Below are 19,820 nucleotides of genomic sequence, written 5' to 3' on the forward strand. Positions count from 1 at the left end.
ACCCAGCTACCCAATGAAGGAAATTTATTTTGGCCACCTGTATCCACGCTCTCATACTTTTGGTCATTTACCAATTGTGATGATAAGTGAGGAGCTGAGATAATTCACTTGGGGCAAAACTCACTCCCAACCTGGAGCGAGTAATTTAAGAACCATGGCTTCAGACTTGGGGGTGCTGACTCTCATCCAAGCAGCAACCCCCAGGTCTGAAAAATGAAGCCAATGCAGAAGAGCTAAAAACTGCAGTTCCTCGAATGGCCGCTTGAGGCTTGCTCCAAAAGCAAGTCAATCTCCATAGACCCCATGTTAAAATTCCCAACTTTACAGCAGAAATAAACATGTTTACAGCCTGGTACAAAAAACGGTTTTGGTCTCTGTAGCTAATTTCCCCGTTTGTGACAACTGTACTGAGGGTGAATTTTTTTATAACTCACCCATTTAAATTTTATAAAACAAGTTATGCATAATTAAGGACATAGCTGCTTTGAGTGACAGGTCGCTAGCCGCTAGGTGGCTTGTTTCAGCAGCCAGGCTTCATTCAGCCCACCTCAGCTCTCTGCCCATTTTGAATTAGCAAGGAGTTCGCGGAGTCAGGCACTGCCAAGATGGCGACGGCTGGAGGCGTCTGCTTTGAGCTTCAAAGCCGCTCTTCAGAAACCAATGGGTGACAACACAGTGGCTACATCCATATTTTTTACAGTCCACACTCTCATCCCAACCACTTCACCACCAACTGGTAATTTCACAAATTAAACATTTCAAATGTTCACAAACTATGGAAACCCATGTCCACAATGGTCTGGGCGAAGAGGGTTTAAAATATTCTACTTAAGGTTAATCTGAAGCTTGTTCTAATAGCCAATATTGCTAATACAAACAATAAAGTAGCTGCACAATACTTAAATAACAAAAGTCTACTGCTATGCTTGTGGCTCTGTGAGGCTGTATGGCTGTGCTAAGAGATACATACTAACATCAGCATGCTAAGATGTTCACAGTGACAATGCTAACATGCAGCACACAATTTCATGACAATCCATCTCAAGACATTTCACTCAAGGTAGTGCTAGAGGAAAAGTTAGGGGATCACCAAAGTCATTAGGACACATTGTTCAGAACAAAATTTGGTGCCAATCCATCCAGGAGATGTAGAGATCTTTCATAGAATAAGTGAAATTTTGACCTGCTGGTGGTGCTAAAGGAAAAGTTAAAGGATTAGCAAAGTCATTAAGACTCATTCTTGGGGTATCATGGATATGTGTGCTAAATTTTTTGGCAATCTATCCAATAGTTGTTGAAATATTTCAGTCTGGACCAAAGTGGTAGCTAAAAAACATGGTCGCAGCATCAGTTAATTGTCAGTTAAATAGTTCCCACAATAAGATCTTGTGTTACTTTGAAAACATGCTGTATTGAAATCATCTTATTCATATTCAAATATTAGAGTGTAACTCTAATTACAAAGCTGAAAAACATCCAGGACATCCTGCTCATCTGCTCATTAATGGTCCTCTCCATGTTCCAAAAAAAATCTCTCTACAATCCCAAATAGCCACACTAACAGGAGATTACAAAGACGCATTGTAACTGTCTGACATTCACAGCTACAAAGAATGTGAGACAAGAGGGCGGCAGAGAGGGAGAAGAAAGGACAGGAACAGATAACGAGCAGAAGAGAAAAAAATAGAGACGCCTGTGTACTAAAAGCTGACAATTTGATTCTTGTCCGCTTCATCAGCTGATCCGGTCCACTCAGCTCTCAGTCCATTAGCTAGAAGTCATTAAGCTTACTCAGCTAGATCAATTGTCCATAATAATAAATACTTTAATATCAAAGAGAGAACACTTCCTTCAATAAATCTAACTTGTGTTGAGCAAACAATCAGTCAATTATACGATCAATCATTCAATGAAACACACAAGCTATCAAAGCAGTTATTTCATCTCAGGTTATTTTTAAAGATCTGCAGTGAGCTGTGTGCACATGAGATAAAATATGCGGTTTCTCTAAAAAAATAGAAACAGGGAAAACCGTCCTCTTGGTGTTTTATGGCTGAGTGAATTCAGGCAGCAGATCAAACAAAGAAAACAGCATTGTCTTGCAGCACACTTTGAGACTGTGTGGGTCCCGGCCTGTGAAAGGAGGTTAGCTGGTTGGAGTCTGACGACAGGCTGAAAACCTGCTGACTGCACTGCTAAGCTAGCTGCTGACTCCAGACCTCTATTTGTGCGCTCTGTCCCACCTGCTCACTGGCGGAGCACAAACATGAAAAGACACACATAGAGCAAATACACACAGACACAAATAGTCTTATTGTGTATTCACGTGGACCTTCAAACAGTGCACATTTAAAGGATAAGGCATGGATATGAAAAATGAAAAGAATGAAAGAGGGAAACATATTTGAAGTGACTGTTACAAAAAAACATCTCACTCTTTCAACTCCATATTCAAATGCTACATTTGATGTTTGTACTTCTGTTTTGTTTCTTATTTTGCCTGATTAGACAATGTGGGACAAAACTAGACTTAATTTACTACAAAACATGTATGAGCTACTGTGAAGTTACACACACTTGCCTGTTCCAACCCTCCTAAATAGTCCCTGAGCTCGGATGCTTGGATTACTTGGCAAACAGTAATTAAAAGCAACAATTTGTGTGTTTTTTACACAGAGTTACATGATGGACCATTTCTGGCCAGTGACTTCCAGCGCTGTGTCTGAAATCACATACTACGCACTACATATCCAATATGTAATATATTTGCTGTCGTTCAACATACATTTGTGTGAATAAATTGTAGTAGGTATCTTTTTGGACACACTGAGCTTTAATTATCCTTCCCGGACTTCTTGTTGGAGACACGTAACCATGGTAGCCCATGCCAACCGTAAAGTCTGAACTAATTTAAAGAATATTATGCCCAGCAAAGTGAACCCTTACTTAAATTGAAGCGTTATTGATGTTATGCCAGAGCTGCCTTGGTTGCTGTCCACCATTGTCTGTTATGTTGTTATTGTTGTCGTCACTACTGCATTGCATTGTGGGATATTTGAGCCATCATAGGGTCCAGTGATTGCAAATAATATGTAATTCACGTACTATTGGTTTCATACTAACGTTTCAGACATACTAAAAAATCTCACATACTATTTTAGCGTACTAAATAGTATGTTAGTATGCAGACCAAGAGTCTTGTCATCACCATGAAGTTGCCAGGCAACCAGTGGAGACTTCAGGAAGTCACTGCTCCCGGCCAAGAAATAGTCCAGAACATAACTCCCAGTAAAACCACAAATTGTTGTTTGTGTAATGGATGAAACAAATTAAATATAAAGTGTTTATTAGTCAATTTAGAGATGCTGGTAGGCAGATTTTTTTAAACTTTGGACAGAGCCACATTGTTTCCCTCTGCTTCTAGTCTTTAGGCTAATCTAAGCTAATAGACTGCTCAGTCTAACTTTATATTTAGCATACAGGCATGAGAGTGGTATCAGTTTTCTCATCTAAAAAAGCAAATAAGCCCATTTACCAAAATGTTGAACTATTCCTTTAAAGAAGAGTCTGTAAGTATACATCTGAGTGGCTTAACTTTATCACCAATGGTTTCAATTTGTTGATACTGGCTGAACTTACACACCTTTTTTGATACCAGATAGCTATATCTGATCTGCCTGAGACACATCAAGTGTCAAGTTTAAATAGCGTGTGGAAAAAGGGTTGCAACTAATAATTATTTTTATTATTGATCTGACAATTATTTTCTCAATTAATTGTTTAGTCTATCAGTTATCAGAAAATAGTGGAAAAATGTGCGTTACAATTTCCCACAGCTCAAGGAGATGTATTAAAATGTCCTGTTTTGTCTAACCAACAGTCCAAAACACAAAGATATTTGGTTTACTGTCATATATGGCGCATAAACAGCAAATTTTAGAATTTGGAGCCAGAGAATTTGTGGATTTTTTAAATGACTAAAACGATTAGTTATCAAAATAGTTGCTGATTAATTTTCTGTCAATCGACTAATCAGCTAATCGATGAATCAACTGATCATTGCAGTTATTACTGATTCTTCTATGTCACTGAAGTTCTTCTGTTTTATATAATATGCTGCATGTGACTCACTTTAACATCGGTCATAGTTCAGTTTCTATTTCAGTGATGACAGAAGCTCTTCATCGATTCAATTGTGCAGCCTCCTTCTTGTCTGTGTTCTGGTAATAATTGAATCTTTAATTATGCCGATTGACGTGGGTGGACTCCACGCATGGAAACCTGTGCATTAGTACACGTTTGAAAAATAAATGAAGATGAAACACTGTGAGTGAATGTGGGAGTGAAGAACGGAAGCGGATGTGACTGTATGTACTTTATATATGTGTGCATGTGTAAGGAGAAGTTAATGTGTACTGGATGTATGGAGGCATGTATGTGTGTGTAGGTGTGTGGTGGATTTTTACCTTGACAGGTGAAGCAGTGAACATGAAAGTGTGTGTTCTTGACGCGCACCACCTCCCCACGACACACCTCCCCACAGCGCTCGCACACAATGGGTGAATTTCCATGGCTGGAGAGAGGAGAGCTGCTATTGTTGTTTCCTCCATAAAGACCTGATTGGTACTGAACAGCTGGGAGGAGAAGAGAAGAGAGAAGAGGAGAGGAGAGGAGAGGAGAGGAGAGGAGAGGAGAGGAGAGGATCAAACACATGTCACTTGTTGTCATTTTCAGGCCTTTCTTTAGTCTTCCTTTCAACTGGATTCAAACATTTGATCAAAGTGTGATAAAAATGTGGAACGACTGGATCAAAAAGATGCATTTTTTTTCTCAGAGAAGTGTCTTCTTACAGGAACACGTGACGGCTAAACATAAGCTTTAATGCACAATAAATTTGAATTTTGAAATATTTGCAATCAGTTGCTCAGGTTTGTCTTATATATGATGTGAAAGCAAATCACAAACACTAAATATAATTATCAAATGTCAGCGCAGTTTTTGATTCATCTTTTCCCTCAATAAATTTAATCTGGCCTTTCAATTACACTTTTCTTTAATGTTACAAATATGGCAACCAATCCTGGAGGATCGATAAGACAGAGACAGAAAAACACACAATAAAACAGACAACAACAATACATGGATGCATACACAAACAAACAAACACGCACACTTGGCTAAAGGTTTAGAGGAGATGAAGGAGGCTTAGTGACCGACTTGATAACTAGCACTGGCTCCTGGAAAGTCTGTTACTCTTCAATGGAGATCAGCACGACTTACAACCATTCATTACAAGCTAGTGGCTTAAGAGACAGACAGAAAGAAAGACAGGTGTAGGAAAAGACATGTACTGAACTGTATTACACATCTAAATGTACTCTACAAGTTCATACTAGTGTCGCTGCTGTATTGTTTCACTTTACAAACTTACAAACTTTACTCCTCTCTTCTGATTGTATTTTCCTGATCTAACTTTAACTTTTTCCTGTTGATGACAATCAGACAGCCAAGTAGGGCTGCAACTAACAATTATTTTCATTATTGATTAATCTGACAATTAATCACTTTAGTTATTGGTCCATAAAATGTAAGAAAATGGTGAAAAACGTTAATCAGTGTTTCCCAATGTCTTGTTTTGTCCTAACCAACAGTCCACAACCCAAAGATATTCAGTTTACTGTCATGGAGGACTAAAGAAACCAGAAAATATTCCCATTTGAGAAGCTGGAATCAGAAAATATGGAAATTTTCTTCTTAAAAAATGACTCAAAACAGTTAATTGATGATCAAAACAGTTGGCAATTAATTTAATAGTTGGCAACCAATCAACTAATCGACTAATCGTTGCAGCTCTACAGCCAACTAAGAATCGTATTCTTCTATGCAGCTCACACTCTGAGCATATGACAGTAAAGCTTTGAATACTGAATCTTGACATGTACTGCACATGCAGAGTATGACACGATGTGACAGACAGAAAAGGGTACAGTGGGGCCATTTTAGGATTACACCTCTTTCATCCTCGCTTATGAAACTGGTCAAATCCCTCTTAGTGAAACAAGTCCTTTCTTTACGCTGTCTGAAACACACGCTGCTCTGTCTCTGTCACTGTAGAACCAGACGAAAGCAAAACAGAGTAAATAGATTTCACTGTTTCAGTTGATACTGATTTTGATTTCCTTTGACGGTCGACTCTATACTGCACCCTAAACACTGTGCAACAATTCCACTGTATTCTGCTCAATTAGATTACATTACAGTTAATGCTGCTGCATCCCAGAGTATTATTATGCAATCAAAGCAAACACAACATGCTGGCAGGTTAAGCTGATGACAGCAGGAGAGACAGAGAGAGAAAGAGAGAGAGTTGTGAATCTATAAATGTTTTTGGGTGAGAAAAAAAAAGGTAAAACTGGGACAAAACTGTTTCTTAGCAAATTGTATCATGAGTGTGTGTGTGTGTGTGTGTGTGTGTGTGTGTGTGTGTGTGTGTGTGTGTGCACCACAGAAGCTGGCATTGGTTCTGTAGCCAGATGGCAGCAGAAGGACTGGAACCACAGACATAGAAAGATCTGAGCCACCTGTGTGTGCTTCTGTGTGTGTTTGTGTGTGTGTGTGTGTGTGTGTGTGTGTGTGTGTGTGTGTGTGTGTGTGTGTGTGTGTGTATGTTGTGTGCTGCATGTGTGTTATCTACTGTACATACTGTATAACTGAAATGCATGTCATGATATTTCTCTGTTCTGTCTTTGGCTTCAAAAGTAAAATAAAACATTTCTTCTGCACTGTTTGACAGCATCACATGTTCATTCTGACTTGTCACCTTGTGAATAAACTGCCTGGATAAAAAACCTATAAGGTCTCATAGTGTGAATCAAACCACTAAGCCAAAAGATAATCCCCCTCTCTTCAGTGGGAGATTTTGGGGGTTACAGTCACTACGCTGACATGGTCATAATTGCATCGGAGTGTAGCCCCCCTGAGGCCCTTATAAGGTTAAATATCTCCCTTAGGTTAAAGGTATAAAGCTGAATGGCTGCCAGGAGGTGTAAGTACCTGCTTAATGTCTTACACTGGAAAGCACAATGTCGTGTGACGCAGAGCCTTGTGGAAAATAGATTTTGGGATTTAGGGGTTTCACATAATAACTAACTGCTTCATGTGGCTCTATGTTTAGACATCGGGACATTTTAATATGTGCCAGTGTGGACCAAAATGTGCTCTTTTGTCTTCTAGCTTCCTTTCTTTTCTCCATAATATCTGAATAGCTGTCACAGGCTTCTCTTACTGTCTTACTTGACTGTTACTGATTGCAAAAGATGATTAAAGGCGCCACTGTAGCTTATTGATTTCTAAACACAGAATGTTGTGGAAGCAATTTGTTAAATGAAATGAAATGATGGATAAATTGATTGTGACTGCAGGAATTTCTTCAGTGGAGGAATCCCTGGTTGTTAATCAGTACCACAGCAAATCTATACCAATCCATGCACACTGCTCACAATCTTCAGAACTGGTAACACAAACTGACAATGATGAAAATACTGATGAACATTGACACCTATCAATACACAATATCAGCCTCTGTTTCAACACAGAACAACCTTCACTTGACAGAGAGCTGGCTAATGACATGATGAAATGCGGTGTCAGTTAGTGAGCCAGTGATCAATAACCTCAGTGAAGGGCTGTTTATGTCTACTTCAGAATAAACCCTCCCAGGACACTGTGGTATGGATTAGACAGAAACACACACACACACACACACACACACACACACACACACACACACACACACACACACACACACACACACACACGTGCACCTTAAACTCTGCTCACCATTTGTCGGTCCACTCATGATGAATTCCACAGTTCACAGCTTTAATAATCGTCCTCAGTCTGTATCAGTCAGTTCATTTAAGCTTCCATCAGCAGGACAAAAGCTCCAAATACGATCAAGCACTCTTGTCAACTCTCTCTATCCCAGTCCGACTTAAAACTCTTCCTCCCTCTCCCTGTTTCAGTCTAGATGGGGCTTTCCCTGCTCCTCCCGGCAAGCGGATTACTGCCAGGCGACAGACTATACTGTCCAATTGCTTAAATCGAAACAGACGCCATCCTCCTCCTCCTTCTCACGCCTTCAGCTTCTCCCTCTCCCACCCAACAAACCCCCCAGCAGTCCCCTGGCTCTGTGCAGAAGCGTCCATCGCTCCCTGAACAGTCAGTGCGCTCCCGAGGACGCCTGCATGTCCGTGTGCGCCGGTGTGAAGGCTGAAATGCTGCTGGTGAGTTTCACAGACCAGGAGCTGTCAGAGAGTCTTCCACCCGGCAGGACGGGCTCCTCTCACGGTACGAGAGCGCAGAACAGTGTCTGGACTCCAAACTGCAAGGGAATAAAGATGCCAGCCAATCCTGACTGCATAGTGTGATGGGTTTTTAACTGCCAGTGTCTCTCTAAAGGGAATTATGGGCCTGCTTTTATTGTAATTTCATCGGTCCTATGTGAAATCAATGTCATATTCCTGTAATATTCTTACCGTGAGTGTGTCAGGAAGTGTTGTCAATGGCTCTCAATAGTCAGTTAATCCTGAATGTGGACTATCTTAATCCTATGGTATATTAAGGTCATAGATCGTCACTTTAATGCATAGGTTCAAGATTCAAAGACCATATTGTCATATACACAGAGCATTGCCGTTAAAGCATATTCAAAAAATAGAAATAAGATAACAGTATCTGTAAAGGCACATGTTAACAAGTTTAAAAGCAGTTATATACACACATTAAGTAAATATATAATTATGAAGGTCTATACTGACTGTACAGGTTAATAAGTGGAAATAATAGCATAAAGCCACAATAATAGTCACAGGGTGCGTTTTGATGTGGTCAGTGGACAATGAATTAACTTTCAACTTTGTTATTATCCTGAAGGAAATTTAGTTTGCAGGCAGGCATTAAAGGACAGGTTCACAATTTCTCAAGTCTGTCCTAAAACTATGTCAGGTGCCCAAATGAACACTGACACTGGACCATTACTCCAGTTCATACTGACCATTAGAGGATCCCTTCATTATGTGCTTACAGTGTAAGTGATGGGGGACAAAATCCCCAAGCCTCATTCTGTGCAAGAATGTATTAAAAATTTATTTGAAGCTAATGTGAGACTTCAGTCGTCCAAATGAGTCGAATCAAGTCCATGTCTTTCTAAGTTAATGGTTTTTTTTAAAATGCCAAATTATCTCTTTTTATTTCAATATTTACACTGTAGCTGGACAGGAAAACGGTTGACTGTAATTTTGGAAGATATTCATTTTATTTGACTAAGTCAGATGGCTGAAGTATCATATTATCTGCAGACAGCATTTTTGCTCAAAACAAGGACTGTGGATTTTGTCCCCTGGACATCACTTACATTGTAAGCACATTTGGAGGGGATCTTCTAGCATGAATATATAAAATAATTACAGCAAGAGTCAGTGTTCATATGGGCACCTGACTGTTGTTTTAGAACAAATTTGAAAAACTGTGAACCCATCCTTTAAACACATAGGACTGATGACAATGAGAAGGAGCTATCTATATACTAAATCAATCAATAAATAAAAATATTAAGAATAAAAATATTCTTTAAATTAGTGACTGGCTCATATAGAATTTACATTTCCCACATCCAAATGAGTTTTATTTGAACATATATATGTAAAGTACATTTAAACCAGGTGATGTCATAGTGTCATTAAGCAGCGTTTGGAGCATTAATGACATCACCACACTGGTCTGCCCCTCTGCTATTCAACCTACGGAGAGACTGAAATTTACAAATTCAAACTGAGCTGGACAATATTTTCAGATTAACATTTTGGTGGATTTCACTAAATTTAGTTTTGAAAGTGAGTTTAAACCGAATGGCTGTAATGTTTTCTCCCATAGTAAGCTATCAGTTTAATATGAGTTTAATATTACAATGCTTCTGCAAGCATATAACTGCATATGAGGATCTAAATAGTTTATTGTTTATTGTGATAACCATTTCTCTGCTTTAATGTCATCGCTTTCATATTAGAATAGGGATATGAATCATAGTGACTCATATTCTGTTAAAAGCTACAGTTTGTCCTCTTTCATCTAACTATAGGATGCTTTAATCCAGCGGTTGCAACAATCACCAATCACTCATACTCACAGTATAATGCTTGCAAGGGGTCCATTCATGATGAGAAATGTGATCACATAATCAGCCGCAGTAATTGTGTATTAACAAATAACTAATAAAATACTATTTGTTACATTTTTAGTTTTCATAGCAGAAAAAACACACAGGGTACAAGTGTTGCTTACAGTGGTTTGTATCTACAATGCAATGACACAAATAACACAAGACACAGTGTTAAAATTGTACTTTTTGATCTCTTCGGGTTCTGGTTTTTGAAGGTCTGTTACATTATTACATGTTATAAAAACGCAGTTCGAACACATGTAACATGTTTTCATCTGATTGACTCTGGAGTTATAGATAGATGGATAGGAAGATAAAATCATCCCACTACTTGTGGCTACAAAGAAACACCAAAAGGTGGCAGTGTAAGTTAAGACAATATTCATGGAAGCAGTGTGCTGTTAGTAGAGTCACTGCTGGTTGTGCAAATATTATAATGTGTCCCTTATATGAAAAAAGTAAACTTCAACTGGAGTCTGGAGCCTGTAAACTTTCCTTCCAGGCTGCATGAGGCGTATTCTGGGTAATGAAGTGGTGTCACCGGGGTTAGAAATGAATTGTGTGCCCAGCTCTGCAATTCACTGGAATATTTAAATGCAACACTCTTGATAGATGTAAAGTTCTAATGAAATATATACATTTTTAAATGACAACTGATGTTTTGAGACAACTGAGGTTTTTCTGTTTGTTAAACAGAGGTATGATTTGTACTCTCTTGCATAAAACTGCCCTCCATCACAAAAACATGTTTATACAGTTACCTTTCAGTCTGTCCTGTCTCACTTCCCTGTACTTCAAAACAATGTGCAGGATACTTCCTGCAAATACTGGCAAACCACTGTTGCTTGCTAACCCCTGCTGATTTTTCAGCCCAAGAAAGGATCTGCTCCAACATGAAATAGTCTTAATTTTAACTATGAAAATTACTAACAGTATGTTACAGTATTTTTGTTAGGTTTTGATCTCTTACAGTAGACGTTTGATTCCTCCAGGAAGATTCCAGCAGTATCTTTGTTATAGGTGAGCTTCAGAATCACAGGGTCAGGCTTTGGGTATTGGCCAATGCCTTCAATGAAAGTTGACTGGGGTCAGAAAAACAATATGTCAGCTGGAGTATCACATCCAATTTGTGCGTCTGTGGGGATGTTCAGGTGTGATTAATGTCCTATTGTCGAGACAGTCTACTGATTTAAAAGCATTTGGGACACAATGGTGAGTTCCTTCAAGAGAACATCGCCTGGCAACTGCTCTGTGTGTTATATTCACAATGTTTTACAGCATTACACTCTTATTATATTCCAAAAGAGGAAATAGAGGACATCTGTGAGAGATAAAATGACATTGTTGACGTTCATGCCAGATGCAGCTGATGGGGAAGTTGAAATACAAGTTAGTACTAAAGATAGTATGCTTTAGCAAATAGTTAACCACAAATGGTTAATGTGCATGCATGTGAACACATGTGTTTCAAGAATGAAGAAACAACAAGGTAGCAACCATATATGGCAACTGTATTTCATCTGACGATGTTTGGGTGAGAACAGAAAGGCAAGTACTGTCTTGAATTTAGTAAAAATATCAATATCAGTAAATCATCTGCACATAAAGTTTAAGATGCTCATATAACATCAGGCTGGGGGCTTCTACTTGTCCTGTTTTACCACAATTTATATTGCAAACTGCCACATAAGATGTCACAGTAAACCAGCTGGCTTGCTTTGTGGCACAAACAGATAAAGCATTGTGTCTTACAGTGAAATGAAACGGCCGATGGGGGAACAAGCTAGAGGCAAACAGAAGAATGACAAAAGATAAAACAAACACACATGGTTTGATGCCTGAGAGGGGAATAAGTAGCCACATCCTCTTGGACAGGAAGCAACAGGCTTTATAGGAAATGTGGCATAATTAAAAAAACATCAGCCTATAAATACCACTGCAGTGAGACAGAGTCTAGCACTCGCCTCGACCATGGTTTTATTTGTTTGTCGTAATTAAAACAAGGTGTCAAAATATATTTAATGATACATTTTATACATAATGGTTAAACCTACAGTAAGGGATTTTTGGCCACATGGGGGCAGCAGAAACAAAGGCTGTAAACACAACATTTACATATACATATTATCACCTTATAAAATTGATATGGTAAACTTGTTAACTTGTGTTTCCAGCCGAATGTAAGTCCAATATTCTCTTTTAGCTCTGTTTTTGCTCTCTACCAACTCCTGACCCAGATAGCAAAATTGCTGTGGCCCAGATCCGGCCCACACCCGACACTTTCAGCACATTCATCCAGCCCACCTATTGCGTGGAATGATGGCACTTGGGTGGTCTGATCCTGTTTCCCAGATCTGGGCCACAAGCAAGCCATAACAATGCCGTATGTCAACCAAGAACAAACCAGATAAACCAGAACTGGCCCACATGCAGCGAGAGCACCACATCTTTACCAAAAAAGGCCCACATTTGATTTGAGATATTTGGGCCATATTTGCTATTTTACATATTGGCCATTTCAGGCTCACATCCATTTTGTCCGGGCCAGAAGAAGGCCAGCAGTGCCACATCCATATGCTATCTGGGGAAGGATACATTGGCTTTTTAGCTACTAAATGCTGCACTGTGTTCACCAGCTAGTCGCTAACTGTGTCTGTCTGTTTGGTGCTGAGTAGATTGGAGACAAGGCTAAAAGGGAAAAAAAGTCTCTGTAGAGGTGAGAAGAACTGCAAAGTTGAGTGATAACTCTATGTGAGTGACCCCTTTCATAAAAACATAATCATTTAGTCAATTGCTGATATATATTTATCGATTACAGCAGCTTTAATATATTGATTTCCAAATATAGGTGGCACCTTTAACCTGGTAGAAATCTACAAATAATGAAAATCTCCTCAGGCTGGAATGGATGTCAGCAGTCAACATCTGGGGGTAAAACAAACAAATAAAACACATATTTAAATAATTAAGGTTCATCTATCCATAATCTGCCCAATTTCAAGCTGTAAGTGTCATATCCATATCCATCCAGATTGTTTTACTATTTCATTAAAATAATTTTGTATTGATTCATCATTGTTATAGCTTTAATGCTGAATCCTGGGGATGTGGAAGACATGCAATGATATGATAAGGAAGTCTTTTGTCGCCCAGCATGAGGTCCAGTACGGGGTTTTGTGCAAGCACTTCTTCTCTCATTTCTCTTTACAGCAAGACTGGACACTGACCATCTGTGTGTGTGTGTGTGTGTGTGTGTGTGTGTGTGTCTATATGTACTCATCATGTTGTGAAGACTCTAGTCTGTTCATACAGTTATATTCTGGTGACTCCTCCCATTTGGAGACATAAATTTGACCCTGGAGTAATAGTACATGTCCTGTGTGTCTGTGGGTTTGTCAGTCAGGAAATGGGACAAGGTGAAGGCGAGGTCACTTTATTGTGTGTGTGTGTGTATGTGTGTGTGTATCATTGATCTACAGTATCTAGCGTCACCTCTTCACATTAGAGGGTCTCTCTATGTCAGGGTCCTGTTCTTCACTGTGAGATTTATTGTTGATAAATCAGAATCTAGAGGTGAAAGGTCACGCTACACACCCCAAAAACATTGGATTTATTGCTGGATGAATCAAAACATATTCAAGCTTTTTCTTTAGATGTCTAAAGATAAACCACACCTCGTGCACAATGTATTTTCACCCATTTTGACCCAGAATATATCATTATATCATGATGGTGAATATCACGACCATCTTTCAGCCAGGACACATGTTGTTGTGTATACCGACAGTGTCACCTTTCACATGGAAGACATAAATAATTATCAGGCAGCCAGTTTTGACTGTGATAACAATGTCAGGATTACAATACAACTTTTATCTACAAAGGTACAGGAGACAAGTAATTCCTCTTTGAAAGCTTAGAGCTCTTACGACTCAAAATCCTTTGTTGAAACACATCTGCATTGTGGCACTACACTGTTGTTGTAGAATAGACACGTAGGCCTAAACATCTTCTTTGGCTGACTGCCGCTTCCCTCTCTTACATCGTTCAAACCTGGGTGTGGAGCCAGTTTTTCGCAGCCTTGGTTCGAGTCCAAAGGAGTTTTGAGCAGCTGTGTTTGGACAGACAGGAATTCTCTGAACCTTTGGGTGCAGTAAAATAACAGGATAGTACTATAAAAGACATCTCTCAGCTCAGAGAGCGTCAGGCGAAACAAGAGGCAAACTGGAAAGTGACCTGTGAGAAATGGTACTTGCAAATGTGTTTGTTTTAACCTGCTGGAGCATCAGTATGAGGCAGTATATTGCAAATGAGATAGTACACTGTAAAAAGTCTTTCACTGGTACTGTTGATACTACCTAAAATTAAAATGATTTAGATTTGCTCAAATAAATCGATTATCCTTTTAATTGTGTATTTAAGTCACATATAATCAAAAGCTGTCAAAATTTTGACAACTCATTATTTCCTGCATTGAAATCGAGGGGGAAAAAAAGACTTTTACAGTTTTTTTAATCGCAATTCTCAAAAAATGTACTCAATTTAATCAAGTCTGATGTAATTCATATATTGACTTTAATAATGTTGGTTCAATTCATTTTCCCTTCTTTTTCATTTAGACTCTACTCATTTTTCTGCAGCTTACAGTATATTATTGAGTTTCTCAGGCTCAAAATACAGAAGTTCAGAAATAAGAAGTTCACTAAACCACCAAAAAAAGCTTCAAAAGTGTTGCCTATTCTTTTTAGTTTTTTTTTTTTTACCAAAGTAACAGTTTTTTACACAAATACTATCTCACCCAGGTTTTAAGCTGTAAAGAAATACTGTAAAGAAAGAAACATACAGCATCAAACCAATCCAAGTGTCCTCAGTGCTGCATGCTAACACTAAGTGTAAGTGAAAATAGGCAAATATCTCAAAGATGAGAAATTACGAGCCTGATGTTGTTCACAAGCAAGTAGAAAGATATTTCATGTCATCTCATTTAAAGGGGCGCTTTGCCAAAATAACCCCTGGTGATGTCATCAGGGGAATCTCAGTTTAGGCTTGGAGATAAATTTTCAATGGAAAGCCTGCATAGAGTGTAAAAGAGTTTAAATGGCAGGGAGGGTCTAAGGAAGGAAATTTACGATGCAGAATGATTAGAACTTGACCCATACTGGAGGCTAAAAGTCAGGGTATCTCTAACATATAAATCTGTTTCCTGTGAGTCACCAAACTTTATGAAAGTGCAATACTTAATTATTTAGAGTAACCTTTTAATATTAGTGTCATGTCCTCCACTTCTGCCTCCTCCTCCTGGCCTCCAGCTGCTCTCTCTCTTTCCTCCTCCTTGTGTGTTTATGTTTACTTAATTACAGGAGTGAAGACTGGTGTGTGGGCTGTCAATCATCATGATTGACCCTGCATAAATACCTTGTTCAATCTCCACTTCTTCACCAGATCGAAGACTCTGTTCACACAGTCAGTCATGCTTCCAGCCTATCTTTGTTCTGGTTACTGTTCTGTCAGGATGCAGCATTTGCCTAAACCCTGTTTCTCTGGTGCATGTAGAAAACCTTAGCATGACTCAAGCCCTCATCCCCAGTCCTCCTGCCTCGTCTCCTCCTCTCCTTGCCACCTTCCTCGGCTCAGCTCAGCTCCCCGCTTTCTGGAACCTGCTCTGCCTGGCTCCCCTCATCATTCCCCTGCCCCTACTAGGCCCCAGCTTCATGCCCAAAACTCTGCCCCCAGGTTTCCAGCTACCTGGCCAAGCCCTCGCTCCAGTCTCCCCGCTCCCAGCCCAGCAATAAACTTCCTTGCAACTTGATTTACTGCCTCCTGTCTCTTAGCCTTAACAATTAGAATAATATACTGCTTTGAGTTACGAGGGGCTATTTCCCACAGGAAATGAACACGGCGAGAGAGTGTTTATAATGTAGATATAATATGAGATTTTTGCCACCCGAAATAAACATTAATAAGACAATGATATGATGAAGTCTCAGGCTATACAGAATTAATTATTTTTCCAGGTAAAAGAGCCACTTGCAAAGCTGTTGAGGTGCTTAATTGTGTCATTCAAGAGCACTTGATGTATCATACTGCTCCCGAAGAGATGAAAACTGCTGAGGATTGTTTACAAATGTTGCTTCAAAAGGGATGACAAACAACACAGATGGGGAAAAAGGGACACAGGTAGGAGCGTAGGGTGATGGAGGAAAACGAGGACAGATAAAAGATGCGCAGCAAAGAATTACACAAGAGGGAGATAACGAGAGAAAGGAAATGGAGAGACCAATGAGAGAAAGGAGGCAGAGGGGGAGTTATAAAGAAGACGGGAGAGGAGATGAAAAAGGAGAGAGTGATGAGGGAACGCAGAAAGAGAGACAGATAGGAGAGTAAATGAGAGAGATGATGAGAGAGAGAAAAAAAAAGAAGGAGGAAGGAAGTCTGCTCACAAGCAGAAAGCGTGTTTATCTTTCTGCTCATATCCTTCATTCCCGCATCTGTAAGAAGCAGACCTTTCATTTCCCCTCTCCTTACCTGTTAACACACACACACACATGATTATTTCACAACATGACCTTGACTATTTCTCTTTACCTTGTTTGACCTGTGCAATCACATCTGTCAAAACAGATGTCTCAGCCAGGCAGAGGTGATGCTGGGTCCGTAAAGACACATAAATATGGTGTAAGAGCAGAGGGAGAATGAAAGGAGAGTGAGGAAGACAGGGACCGAGCAGGGCGTAGTGGAAAAATTGATGGGATGAAGGATTCGATATAAGACAGTATTTTGATGCATTATTTTTACGACTGCTTCATTCACAGCCCAATTAATGACAAAAGACAGCTCCTCTACATCTCATTACAATGTCAGCTTTCCTTCAATATTCAACCTTTTTTTCAGCCCATCTGTGTACACTTACAGCTGTTCATTCCAACAAATTCAGTTTGGTTGAACATGTGCGTCGGAAAAATGCCAAAAACGCTGACAGTCAAAGTTTAAAATGTTGGTCAGTATTGCAACAAAATTTGGGAAAATGCACACATCTTAACTTGATTACCTTTAGTGAACTATGATGTTATTTATATCAAGATATTTAGGTCAAGACAGTCAGAAAATGCTCTTCTATGAAAATTTCTTGTTGATTTCTTATTTCTTATTGAGATTATTCCCCAAATCCTCATATCAAATCACTGCAGTTCATGTAGCCATGGTCCGATCTTGGAACAGGAAACATGAGGTGTAAAAAAAACGTAGTCTGTGTAGGACATAGTAGCAGCAGGAAACAGTACAGTATGGTCCCAGTACTGTCCCAGTGCACATTATGTACAGGATATACTCGAAGTGGGCCTCTCTCACAAGAACAACAAAGCTGCACCAAGAACCCAGCTGAGACTGGGAATGTATTTTTCTGCTTGTGGATGTTCATTCACAGCAAATGTGAGAATCAATTATTGTTGTATTATTCTGCTGCAGATGCATTTTTTGCACAGTATGTATTAAATGTTTTCAGCTAAGAAGGTAAAGTGAGATAAAACAAATATGTGTTCTGCTCCGCATCATGTCTCGGTGATGAAAACCTCTAATCTGTGAATCACAGTTTACTTGCTGTAATACTGTAGCTGAAATAGGTCGCGTTGCTTATCAGTACATTTCAGCCACAGGATTCTTGTGTGAACGTCTGCAGCAGCATGGTTGCATTATAGATTGGTTCCACCCTTCGGGGAAAGCACTCAATACAGATGTGGTTACTGTTAGTTTTGATGAAATTTGATATTGGATTCAGTGGAAAGTAACAGAGAAGATTAGAGGGGAACAATCACAAAAAAAGGACTTTGAGACACTTGTTCTGCAAGAACAATTTGTAAAGCATTTTGAATTGCCACTGTGTATGAAATATACCTCGCCTTGTCATGCACATTAGGGCATCATTTCACCGAGACATCCCCTCTAGTTTTCTCCATTTCTTATTTGTACAACTGCACACTGTAGATTTGCTTGTGGCATACATTCCCTTTAACGTGAACTCATGAGGTTATATTTCAACATGAGAACTTGAAAGCATCATATTCAAGTGGTTGAAATGTGATGGTCTTCATGGCTGAGGGCCTTTACAGACGAGGTAGGTTGCCAAACTGTTGCCGAGTGGTAACAAAAATGATTTAGCCTTGTTGCTTTTTCAAAAATGGTCAATCAATATATTTTGTGTTGCAAAGTCTTTTTTAGGAACAAGACAGGTAGACAAAAACTAGATTTTCACCTATTTAACCTCCATGGGTATACTTCACAACTCATGAACTTATATAGCAATGAGCAGTGAAAACAGTTCATAAGGAACAGTGAGACAGCTACATAAAGGGTACAATGAGCTGTGACAGCTATGACATTGATACTTTAGGTGATAGAGGGTGTTGTAAGGGTCGAGGATGTACAGAGAAAGAGAGAGGAAGGGATAGGACAGGGACAGGAAGAGGTGCGGAGAGGAATGTGTTGTAGCTAGACAGACGTGAGGAAATGGCCATACTGCGTGCCTTGTGTCGGTTTTCCCATAGGAGGACACGTTACAGTGTTGGCGAGACAAGTGGAATAGTTTAATAGAAGACATTCCGCTCGTATGAGCTCTCTAATCCTGCCACTGCTTGATTTGCTTGCTCTTCTTGGTACCTGCAGGAGTTTTCGCTGCAGGCGTGACGACCTTCAAATGAACTGTTTACAGCAGCTTGCACTTGTGCGAGTCGAGTGTTCCCCAGTGTTGAAACATACAGTAATTGACTCATGCACTGAATATGAATCAGAGTCATCTACTAGTTATGCAGAGCTTTATCTCTAATCAGTCCTTATGGCTGAATGTGTTCTGGGCTTCTTGACAAACATGCCCCAAAAGACGTAATTAAAAAGGAAATAGGTGATAAAAGAGAAAGAGAGATAAAGAATGAAATTAAGAGAAAAGGGAAATAGTGTGCTCTCATTGTGGTTCATGTTTTCCCCTGACAAAGTACAAAGTACAACTGGGTCAATTAAGCACATTCTTAATGCGAAAACAAAAACAATTCAGTTGTACAGTGACAAAGTGGAAAAACACTTATGATCATAACATGGATGGCAGGATGTCCTGTAGAAATATATAATGACATAAGTCCCCCTCTCTAACATTCAGCTTTCATAAAGTTGTGTTTGTCTGTGATCATAATGTTGAACTCAAACAAAAGTACTTTGCATTTTTAACACAGAAGAATATTGATTAGGTGGCATGAATGAATGCTTTGTTTGTGATGCGTTGTTTGTTGTGTCTGGGACGAGTGTGTTGAATATGCAAGTGTGTCAAAGATTCTTTTGTGCGACATGGCTTTAACTCAACCACATGTGGTGTGTGTGGGGTAAGTCTTTGTTGTGTATTTGCAGGTTATCATCAGGATAAAGCAGACACAACGTTCAGTTCTAAAATACTCTGATGGTTTCACCTGCTCTGAATATTTGGCCTACATTTTATGGCACTTTGTGGGGAATTTTAACAGGTTCTTTTGTGCTCTACAGACTGTAATTACATGTGATGGCTTGGATTTAGACTAGGGCCCCACAAATATTAAAGTACATTCTAAAACTACCTGTGATA

At 39.4% G+C, this 19,820-nt stretch overlaps 1 protein-coding gene across 4 annotated transcripts in view; it reads right to left on the reverse strand.

Annotated features, from left to right (window-relative positions):
* Positions 1–8,452, reverse strand: part of LOC121910635 (actin-binding LIM protein 3-like) — a 49,701-nt gene extending 41,249 nt beyond the window's left edge. The window contains exons 1-2 of one of the 4 annotated variants that reach the window (XR_006099696.1): positions 7,840–8,452; positions 4,467–4,634 (exon numbers count right to left, since the gene is read on the reverse strand). Coding sequence is in view for 3 of the 4 variants with exons in the window: in XM_042431893.1 (XP_042287827.1) it covers positions 4,467–4,634; positions 7,840–7,858 (187 nt within the window). In the remaining variant the exon portion in view is untranslated. The remainder of the gene's footprint in view (positions 1–4,466; positions 4,635–7,839) is intronic. The other 3 variants (XM_042431893.1, XM_042431891.1, XM_042431892.1) reach the window with 3 other exon arrangements.
* Positions 8,453–19,820: the final 11,368 nt, after the last annotated feature.

The sequence above is a fragment of the Thunnus maccoyii genome, chromosome 13 (assembly GCF_910596095.1).
Source record: "Thunnus maccoyii chromosome 13, fThuMac1.1, whole genome shotgun sequence".
Taxonomy (NCBI): Eukaryota; Metazoa; Chordata; class Actinopteri; order Scombriformes; family Scombridae; genus Thunnus; species Thunnus maccoyii.